At 36.1% G+C, this 11,624-nt stretch overlaps 2 protein-coding genes across 2 annotated transcripts; one reads left to right on the top strand and one right to left on the bottom strand.

Moving 5' to 3' along the window:
- The first annotated feature begins 5,245 nt into the window (after window positions 1-5,245).
- Window positions 5,246-8,255, top strand: LOC149575489 (wall-associated receptor kinase 2-like). Its single transcript, XM_089815230.1, has 3 exons — window positions 5,246-6,400; window positions 6,487-6,672; window positions 6,795-8,255. The coding sequence occupies exons 1-3, from the start codon at window positions 5,506-5,508 to the stop codon at window positions 7,997-7,999; spliced, it is 2,286 nt and encodes a 761-aa protein (XP_089671356.1). The 5' UTR covers window positions 5,246-5,505; the 3' UTR covers window positions 8,000-8,255.
- Window positions 8,256-10,709: 2,454 nt separating this feature from the next.
- On the bottom strand, window positions 10,710-11,060 carry LOC149575488 (antimicrobial ginkbilobin-2-like protein). The gene has a single exon (XM_089816045.1). It carries the CDS (start codon window positions 11,058-11,060, stop codon window positions 10,710-10,712), a length of 351 nt encoding a protein of 116 aa, XP_089672171.1.
- Window positions 11,061-11,624: the final 564 nt, after the last annotated feature.

The following is an 11,624-nucleotide window of genomic DNA, read 5'->3' as shown; positions in this document are numbered from 1 at the left end:
TGGACTTACCAAGATATTTTGATCTCATCTTATTTTTGGATTTAGAATAGCGATGTTTTTTTTTCATTCTTGCCTCTTTCTTTTGGTCTTCCTCAAACACTCAAAGACTCTTTTGCATTCAAAGAGACATTCCTTCCCATCTCATGAGAAAGTAGAGAATGAACAACATCCACCATCTTCAAGACAACTAAAGTGCTCCCTATGGCCATGACAAGGTTATCCCATGAGTCTGACAATGAACATAGCAATATTTGGCACCCCTACTAAGGTCAATTGAGTTACCAACATATTAAATCTTTCAAAATGTTCAGAAATTCATCCACCTTCTTCCATTCTCAAGGAATATAATTTCTTACTCAAGAAAATCTTGTTGACAAGTGATTTTTCTTGATAGATCTCACTTAGCTTCTTCCAAATCTTCTTCCAAATCTTCTTTGTAGGAGATTCTTCTTGGATATTTATTAGAATTGAGTCAATAAGACACAATCTAATGAGACCTTTAGCTTTTTTTATATGTCACATCATATTGTGCAGCTGAAGTCAAGTTTGTGAGCCTCTCCTTATTCTCATTGATTACATCTCATATATCCTAATCAATCAATAAATTTTTCGTCTTCGACTTCCACATCTCAAACGTTGTGCTAGAAAATTTTCTACATCAATCCTCCTTGACATGCTTGCAATCTTTTCAATCTTGCAATACGTAAATGAAACACTCTACATAAGCTCCCACTCAAACCTAGATTAGCTCAAAAAACCTTGTGCCCAACAAATAGAACCAAAACTAGCTAGGCTCTGCTACCACTTGTAAGGAAACAAAGGTAGGTGGAAATGCTTCCTACACTAGCCTTGAGAGGATGACTATGTGAATTTCAACTTAAGTATCACAAAAGATCTCAAGAAATGAATTGACAAATTATCAAAATAATAATAAACATATAACACAATGATTACCATGGCGAAACCCTTAGGGGAGAAAAACCCCATCCTCCAAAACTCGCATAATGTATTATCAAATCAAAAGGATTACAATACACTTGCAATACAAGTTCTTACAAGAGCATAACCACATCTTTGAACTCGGAGAGACACCTTCTAACACCCAGTCTTGCAAACAAAAATCAATGATTAAAATCCTCCCTAGAAGCCCTCCTTATATAGTGATTTTACAACCTAGAAACTACTTGTGGTTTTAAAAAACCATGGGAAAAACTACCATGCCACATTTTGACCATTCTTGACATTTATAATTCCAAGATGGAAAAAACAACCAAGTTAAAATAGAAATCTCATCCATAATTTTGTCCCCTAGTTTAGACCCTCATAAAAGTCATATAATGAGTCATCTATGCTCTAAAAACAGCCCTCCTATATTCTACTATGGACAGAGCACATTTGTAACAACTCATACACCTTTTTCCAATGCATAAATATGTGCAAAACTACCAAAAAAAATTTAAAGATTTTTTGGGAAAAAGCTTGCAAGGTTGAGACACTCGTATCTGAACAACATAAGAGCTTGGATTAAAAGTAGAAAAGTAACTTTTAGTAGTATGAAGGTAGATCAGTAGAGGAAAGTATCAAAATTGCAAGCTTCTAGCTCTAATGTTCTAATTCATTGTACTAGCCACAACCCGAAAGGCCTCACAAACAGACATGTTGGATGTTTGAAAGTATATTTTATCATCTGAGTTTTCTACTCAATCGATACTTGATTCATGAGTAAAGTTGGTTCTTGTTGCTAAACAAGTGTTTTCTTCCATGTGTACTCTTGGCAACTTGTTAGGATATTTGGACTTAGCTTCCTTTCCCCTATTAGTCTTGCATCAAGAAATGCCTTGATACATAGACAAGTGGATGGATGACACAATTTCATGCAAAGATAGATTGTTACACTAACTCAAAGTATCTTGGTATTCCATAATATGTAGGACAAAAGCATGTTCACAACCAAAACTCTCATACTAATTTTGTTAAGTAAAATATACAAATTAATATTTAACACCTACCTTTTAATTTGTCACCATCTACTCTTATATAGATATACATGAATATATGTTTAATGCTTTAAGTGCTAAGTGATCCCAATTCATTTACCTCAAATATGATTAGTATTTATTTAATATGTGGGAGGTATCCCGATAACCTAGTCTTGTGTCTAGCAACACATATCTTCAGTACCTACATCAGCTAGGGCAAGACTAATCCCCCGAAGTGATATCCTCTTTCGAGAGCAAACTCATGACCTAAGCCAACTCTACTATTATTCAAGCTACCTAAAATAATATTATTAAAAATACAAAGACATTATGAATTTTTTACATAAATTGTACATGACCTTTACATATATATTAAGACAAAAAGCTAAATAAAAAATTATCCAAATAAATTATTTTTATCATTATAAATATTAGAATCACATCCTTCAATTTTGGTATGAATAAATTTAAAATTCAACTCTTTTAATATATTTATTATAATTTAAAGTCTAGCAATCTACAAGCATCAAGCACATTTTCCATTAAATTTTAGTTTTGAGGAACACATGAAGTTAAAAATTCCAATACAAAGCTCTGTTATCTTAAAAGCTTTGCAAAAATTGAATGATATGAAAAAGCTAGGAAATTCCTTTCAAATTGTATTGAAGGCTTTGCAGGGCTGTCCCATGAGTTTGACAATGAACATAGCAATATTTGGCATCCCTACTAAGGTCAACTGAGTTACCAACATATTAAATCTTTCAAGATGTTCAAAAATTCATCCACCTTCTTCCATTCTCAGGGAATATAGTTTCTTCCTCAAGAAAATCTTGTTCACAAGTGATTTCTCTTGATAGATCTCGCTTAGCTTCTTCCAAATCTTCTTCATAGGAGTTTCTTCTTAGATATTTATTAGAATTGAGTCTACAAGACACAATTTGATGATACCTTTAGCTTTTCTATATGTCACATCATATTGTGCAACTAAAGTCAAGTTTGTGAGCCTCTTCTTATTCTCATCGATTACATCCCATAGATCCTAATCAATCAAAAAAAAAATTGTCTTTGGCTTCCACATCTCAAAGTTTGTGCCAAAAAACTTTCTACATCAGTCCTCCCTAACATGCTTGCCATCTTTTCAATCCTACAATACAGAAATGAAATACTCTACATAAGCTCCCACTCAAACCTTGATTAGCTCAAAAAACCTTGTGCCCAACAAATATAACCAAAACTGGCTAGGCTCTAATACCACTTGTAAGGAAAGAAAAGGTAGGTGGAAACACTTCCTACACTAGTCTTTAGAAGATGACTATGCAAATTTCAACTTAAGTATGACAAAAGATCTCAAGAAATGAATTAACAAATAATAAAAATAAAAATAAACACATAACACAGTGATTACCATGGGGAAACCCTTAGGGGAGAAAAAACCCATTCTCTAAAACCCGCATAATGTATTATCAAATCAAAAGATTACAATACACTTGCAAGAGCATAACCACAACTTTGAACTCAAAGAGACACCTTCTAACACCCAGTCTTGCAAACAAAAATCAATGATTAAAATCCTCTCCAAGCCCTCCTTATATAGTGATTTTACAACCTAGAAACCACTTATGGTTTAAAAAAACCATGGGCAAAATTGCCATGCCACATTTTGCCCATTCTTGATAATTATAATTCCAAGATGGGAAAAACAACAAAGTTAAAATAGAAATCTCATCCATAATTCTATCCCCTAGTTTAGACCCTCATCAAAGTCATATAATGAGTCATCTATGCTCTAAAAATGGCCCTCCTATATTCTACTATTGATAGGGCACATTTCTAACAAATCATACACCTTCTTCCAATGCATAAATTTGTGGAAAACTACCACAATTTTTTAAAGGATTTTTTGGAAAAAGCTTGAAAGGTTGAGACACTTGTATCTCAACAATATAAGAACTTGGATTAGAAGTAGAAAAATAAGTTTTGGTAGTATGAAGGTAGACTTGTAGAGGAAAGTATCAAAATTGCAAGCTTCAAGCTCTAATGTTGCAATTCATTGTATTGGTCGCAACCCGAAAGGCCTCACAGATAGACATGTTGGATGTTTGAAAGTATATTTTATCATGTGAGTTGTCTACTCAACCAATACTTGATTCCAATTAAAGTTGGTTCTTGTTGCTGAACATGTGTTTGCTTCCGTCTGCTCTTGGCAAGTTGTTAAGATATTTGGACTTAGCTTCATTTCCCCTACTAGTCTTGGATCAAGAAATGCCTTGATACATAGACAAGTTGATGGATGACATAGTTTCATGCAAAACTAGATTGTTACCCTAGCTCAAAGTATCTTGGTATTCCATAATATGTAGGACAAAAGCATGTTCGCAACCAAAACTCTCATACTAATTTTGTCAAGTAAAATATACAAACTAATATTTAACACCAACTTTTAATTTGTCACGATCTACTCTTATATAGATATAAATGAATAGATGTTTAATGCTTTAATATTGAGTGATCCCAATTCATTTACCTCAAAAATGATTAGTATTTATTTAATACATGGGAGGTATCCCGATAACCTAGTCTTGTGTCTAGCAACACGTATCTTTAGTCCCTGCATGCGCTGGGGCAAGACTAATCCCCCGAAGTGAGATCCTCTTTTGAGATCGAACTCATAATCCAAGCCAACTCTACTATTATTCAGACTACCTAAAATAATATTATTACAAATACAAAGACATTACGAATTTTTTACATGAATTGTACATGACCTTTACATATATACTAAGACAAAAAAACTAAATAAAAAATTATCCAAATAAATTATTTTTATCATTATAAATATTAGAATCACATCCTTCAATTTTGGTATGAATAAATTTAAAATTCAACTCTTTTAATATATTTACTATAATTTAAAGTCTAGCAATCTACAAGCATCGAGCACATTTTCCACGAAATTTTAGTTTTGAGGAACACGTGAAGTTAAAAATTCCAACAAAAAGCTCTGTTATCTATCTGAAAGGCTTTGGAAAAGCTGAATGATATGAAAAAGCTAGGGAATTTCTTTAATATCGTACTAAATTTGTATACAACTACTTGGAAACTTCACAATCCACCATTGACCCTAGCTTTGCACTGTTCCTGGACAAGATTAGTCCCATTCGCGTTTAAAGAGTTGAAAATAAATTGTTCGATTTTATTTTTGAAGACCACGGAAAGTTCAACCTTTGCGTATGTCATTTTTTTTCTAGACCACGGAAAGTTCAATCTTTGATAATGTCCGTATTTCTCAACTAAATTTCTTTTTGTTCACCGTAGGAGACTACACAGAAACTTCAAATGGTATGTCTGAACTAGATTTCTTTTGTCCACGGCAAGAAACTTCTTGGAAACTTCAAATTGTATTTCGCAAATTTCTCTGTTATTGCCCTGTTACGCACACAGGTTGCTATTTACTTCCAGCAGCTAAATTCACTTCTCCACATCGTTTGCTATTATCAGTGAGTAGCCTGTTCTGCTCAATTAGAAAATGTTTCTCCAAAGGAAAACGCATCGCTTTCTTATTTTCCTCTTTTTGGTGGGCTTTGCTGCTGCAAAATGTATTCCTGAGAAGTGTGGTGATTTCGAAGTGAGCTACCCTTTCTGGATCAACAATCCTGAATGTGGATATCCTGACTTTGATTTTCATATCACATGCCGGAAGAGCAATTCTAGTGGGATGATGCTGTCTCCATACTTTATTGCCTTTCTTGGCAATTCTACTGGTTTTCAAGGTAATTTTACTGGTGGTTACTATTTCAAAATTATGGAGATCGACTATAAGGGAAACCTCATCATAAATTCTTCTAGAATCAGAGTCGGTTCTTGTGATTCGGATGATGGGGCGAGAGACTACTTTGAGCTACCTTCTGGTGGGCCTTTCACTCTTTCCGAGTCCAATAGGTTAGTGGTTATAGGCAACCAAACATTCGGTACCTACAGCTTTGGGGCTTTTGGAGAGTCCAAATGCATATCACTTAACCTTCATAGCAATCAACCATATTGCCCCTATGGCTGTTGCGAAATTAACATACCAAATAATTTGCTTTCTGTATATTTCACGGGTGGAGGTCTGTTTAACTTTAATTGGACCAATGATTCTAGTACAAACATTTGTGGCTTCTCCACCATAATGGACCCTTCCACCTTCAAGATCGTTGACAATAGAACAAAGCTCTTCTGGGGAGAAGGCATGAAAGCATCTTATGGTCTCCGCCTTAACTGGGGTATTGGGGACCAAGATTGTGCCACGGCTGAAACCATGGGCGATTATGCTTGCTCCTCCAAAGCAAAATGTCTCGACTCGCCTTCAGGAAAGGGGTACGTATGCGAATGTCTCCCTGGATATCAAGGAAACGGTTACTCTAATGGCACCGATTGTACAGGTAAGAACATGTCACTTCTCCTATTTAGATAACCAATGGTCCCAAAAATCTCTTAGATCCTAACAACAATGATGATGTGCCTTCAGATATAAATGAATGTAGTCCTGGAAAGAGGAATATGTTCATAGGAGCAGGGGAAGGGGGAATATGCCATAATTTGGTAGGTTCCTACAAGTGCTCATGTGCAAATGGATATAAGGGAGACGGCTTTAGAAATCAGACAGGATGCATTTCGACAAGATCAAATCGCCTTATCTTTGCTGCAATTATAGGTAGGGAAATATTGAATATGCTGCGTGTGTTTGTCTTAGTTTGAATGTTGGCATTCCTTATAGATTATTTTTAAAAATTACCATATTTTTCCTTACAACGTCTGATTGGGTAAACTGCACAGGGTCCGTATCTTCGTTTGTGGTCGTCTGTTTAGCAGCATCTCTTTTCGTTTGCTGGCTAAAGAAACGCCACTTTAAACAGTTGGAGGCCAAGTATTACCAGCAATTGCAGCAACACATAGCATCTGCAGTGGGAAGAGAAAGCCTAAGAATTTTCTCTGCCAAAGAATTGTCAAGAGCTTCTAATAATTATTCAGAGGAAATGGTGTTAGGAAGTGGTGGCTTTGGAACTGTATTCAAAGGCATCCTAACAGATGATACTATTGTGGCAATTAAAAAATCCAACCACCGTATAAATGTGGAGGATGACCATGAATTTCTGAATGAAGTTACAATTCTCTCCCAGATAAATCACAGAAACATAGTGAAATTGTTAGGGTGCTGCATACAAACTAAATTCCCAATGCTAGTATCTGAATTTGTTTCGAATGGAAAACTCTTTCAACATTTACATTTCAAGGAGCAGTTTTTGTCTTGGGCTTCCCGTCTGCAGATTGCAATTGAAACAGGGGAGGCTTTGGCATATCTGCATTCTGGAGCATCTCAACCCATTTTCCATCGAGATGTAAAATCGTCTAATATTCTTTTGAATGAGAAATTATCTCCCAGAGTTGCGGACTTTGGAATTTCTCGTCTCATCTCTACTTCCAATAACACCCATGTCACCACTAATAATATAGTAGGCACAAGGGGTTATTTAGATCCTGAGTACTTTCAGACGTATCAACTCACCGAAAAAAGTGATGTGTACAGTTTTGGTGTAGTCCTGGTTGAGCTTTTAACATCTTTAAAACCCATCTGTATAGAAAGAGCCAACCACGAGTGGAGTTTGTCTAGTCTCTTTCTCTCAAGACTCGACAATAATCGGCTCAGAGAAATCTTAGACATCAAAATATCAGAGGAAAATCGGCAACAGATGGAAGGTATGGCAAGCATTGCAAGAGAGTGCCTTCATTTTGAAAGGAGGAAGAGACCCACAATGAAAGAAGTGGTGGAGGAACTTATTTGTGTAAGAGATGACACAAGAAAGACAAAATTTCATGGCAGTGTGAAGAGTGAAGACATGATGTTCGAGCAGACAAGGATTCCAAGAGAAGCATTGCAAACATCATACGAATTCAGGAGTTACACTTTTCCATCTACAGTTGAGAGTACATCAGAAGAACCATTCACCGCCCTGATTCAGATGTCAGACCTCGCTGAATGATTGAATAAAGGAAATAGTATGGCTTCATCTTTACATTAGAAATAATATTTTTGATTAGTTATTATAGAAACAAGGGTTGCATTGTAACATTGTTCCTAGTCATATTTGGGAGGACAGTTCTCTTTAGGGGATACTCTTGTTGGGCTATGCTTGCTCATAACTGTAGCCTGTCCCTAATCTTACAGTTATTGTACGGAGTAGCCAGGCTATGTAAAAGATGCATCAAATAAGATAAAATTCGGTAGAAGTTCAACAATCTTGTTTAAATGAAGGATTCAAGTTGTTGGAAGAAAGATTCAATGCTATGCCTTGCTGTTCATTTTTGTGATAGGCATTGAATTTTACGGAGATTAATTCATTGTCTCCAAGTTTTCTTGTACATATTTTCTGTTCGGTTTCTTCTGCTTTCTTGGCTAACACGTGCCTTGTTAGGGGGCTGTAACTATGGATACAGAACTCCATATTTTTTAGACCCTGTAACTTCACTACATTTTGGTGAGCAGTGGGGTTCAAAGTACAGTTTGTTTCTTAGTCTTCTTTAGTTTCCAATGCAATCTACTAGAGTATTCAGTGTACCTTATCCATTTTGTTGCCAATCAATCTCTCTTTGTATGTTAATATCATTTGAGGTCTTCCCCAGTTAGAATGGAAGGTTGTCGTGTTAGGGTGCAATATTTTAGACCATGAATCTTAAACATGATTAAGGTTGCGGTTGTTTCAAGGTGTAAAACGAAGTTTTTGTGCAAACAAGGCAAGACAAGGAAGAAACATGAAATGCCTAGAGCACGCAGGCTTTCAAAATAAGTGAAGAACACATCAAGAGCATTCTCCACCCAAATTTCAGATTAACACTAAACATCTCCTACGACCAAAACCTCCAATAATCCCACCAAGAAACCCAAAAATGGCAAACCCTTCGTAATATGAGCTAAATGTTAAGAGAGAGAAATTTCGGGCGCATGTATTAGGTGTCTAAGCAGTGAGTAAATTATGGCAAAGGTCATGAAACGGGGCAGAAACATTAATGATCTCCACTAAAGTATAAAGATCTGAAATTAGGCACACTTTTGCAGTTGTTAGACAGGGTAAACTGTGCCTAAGCTAAAACATCATAGAAATGGCTACTCTGGTGCGTTCACGACAGTGTCATCATTTTAATGTTGATGTAAGGGAAGGAATAATTAGTGAGATTGTTGGTCTTATAGATTTTCTTTGATTTTGTAGATTGATTTCTTAAAGTCAGTAGATTTCTACAAATCATGAAATTATATCTGTAGTACTTGTGGACGTGGATTAGATTGTGTATGTAATTTTTATATATACATGTAAGATTGCACTCGGCAATCCATTACTAGAATGAAAGAACAAAAGAAACACAAATAAAATAGATTAAAAAAAATTAGGATTAATTTCAGCGTAATTGAATTGTACATCAAACAACTCCTTAACGATTTCTATGCCACTGTAATTGTCTCCTTGAGTTGTGTTGCCCGGTTATAAAATTCTTTCAATTTTATAAGCCGTTGTTATTTTTTAAAACTTGCCTAGTTTTAAGCCTTAAATGGATCATTCTATCTGTGAAATTTGTGAGTCTTTAAGCCTCCACGTCTCCGGCTCGTCCCCAGCTCCGCGCAGCATTTGAAATTTTTAAAATCCAGCTCCTGAGCCTCAAGATATATAAGGTTAATGATTGCCGCCAAAAACACGTATTTCTTAACCTTTAACTTCTTAAAAGTTAATGTTAACCATCAAAAATATGTTTTTCTTAACCTCCAAGTAAAAGGTTAATGTTAACCACTAAAAATACGTTTTTCTTAACCTCTCCAATAGGTTAATGATAGCGTTCAAAAATATGTTTTTCTTAACCTCCAAAGAAAAGGTTAATGATAACCCCCAAAAACACGTTTTTCCTAACCATTAACCTCTCAAAAGGTTAATGATAGCGTCCAAAACATGTTTTTCTTAACCTCTTTGAGACAATCATTAACCTTCTTTGTTTAGCTGATTAAGGTTAAGAACTGGAAGTAAGATCCTCCAAAAGACAAGTGCGGATATTGCACCTGGTTGATCTTAAGGTGGAGGAAATGGAAAAGAATGGACTGGGTTCAGAGACACTGCAGATGTTTAGTAGAATGTTAGAGGTCAATTACTTTCCAAACAAGATTATATTGGCCGGTGTTTTTCGTGCCTGTTCCTAAATTTCGATGCTGGAAACTGACAAGCAGGTTTTTGCATATGTTATCAAGAGTGGAGATTGTGAGCAGGCATCGACAAGGTGTGCTATTGTTAATATGTTCATGAAATGTGGAAAAATAGAAGAGGCACGTAAACTATTTGATAAAATGAGGGAGCAAGATATATGCAAACTGTATTGGTTATATTCCCGTCTCTTACATTGGGATGTGATATCCGATTCCACGGCTTCCTGGTCCAAGCCATTGCGACTGTAACCAACAATCAAAGCAATAAAAGAAACACAACCTTGAAAAGACATTTTGCCTCTTTACGAGCATTGTCCATATCTTGGCATTTGGCGTATGTGTCAATGTGCATGTGGAGGCACGGGATGCCATAATCAATGAGCATATCCAAGGCAAGCGCTACATGATATGCAGAGGCAAGGGTTGAAGCCACACAAATTTACAATTACGTCATTTCTCAAGGCTTGCACTCATCTAGAAGCTCTGCAAGGAGGAAAGGACATCCATGATTATGTGATAAGAGTCGGACTTGAATTAGACACCTTCATAGCAAATCCTCTTCCAGCGAAACCGTTATTTGCAGGGATGTAAGCTCTGTTTGACAGATTTGATAGAAGGCCGGTGACAGTGGATCTGAATACCTCCCCGATTACAGTAATCTTGTTCGCCAAGATAGGTGCTCCAGTAATATCAAGCGTTGAAATGAAGTTGGAATTGCGATTATGCAGAAAGCAGTCATCCAACCATATTCGCCCACCTATATCGTTGGAGCAACATTGTCGAATGCTGCTATTCACCGCACAGTCTGAGCATTTCAGTTTAGATATATCTCTAGTACACTGCAAAAGACCATAGACCATATTGGGAGATTGTTCATGGGAAGAAGTGTTAAACCTTGAACTTTGAGGTGCATTAAGAAACAGAGCATTGATAATAAGATTCAAGTTTGTGGAATAAGTGCTGCCATCAGTGAAAGTTGTAGAATTGTCATAGGTGTGCCATACGTAGGTACATATGATACAAGCTAAACTCATCACAAAGAGAAGAAGGATGAGGGAAGCTAAGAAGGAGATGAATTTGGGGGGTTGCACCTTTTCAAATGAACCATGCTGCTCATTCTCCCAACTACTCTGCTCATACTGAATCTGAAGGAGGAGGGTTGTTTGTCCATGATATTATTCAATCAATGGGGCACAATTCTTTAGAGTGCGGTAGAATAATGGATTCAAATTCTTGAGGTGAGAGCACAAAATGCATGAAGAAATGTTCTCTTCCACAATCCATGATAACCCAAACGGGCATGATGAAAAATCAATGCATATCGACATTACAATACCTCACCTTAAAGGAGGAAAGAAGAGCGAGGGTGATATGAAGATGCAATGTGAAGGTACATGCGACATAAAAAAAAAGTGGTGAACCAG

This window comes from Cupressus sempervirens, chromosome 2 (assembly GCF_028749045.1).
Source record: "Cupressus sempervirens isolate cs-2001-9-10 chromosome 2, ASM2874904v1, whole genome shotgun sequence".
Lineage (NCBI taxonomy): Eukaryota > Viridiplantae > Streptophyta > Pinopsida > Cupressales > Cupressaceae > Cupressus > Cupressus sempervirens.
The sequence above is the reverse complement of the archived record's forward strand: the minus strand, read 5'-3'. Positions and strand labels throughout refer to the sequence as shown.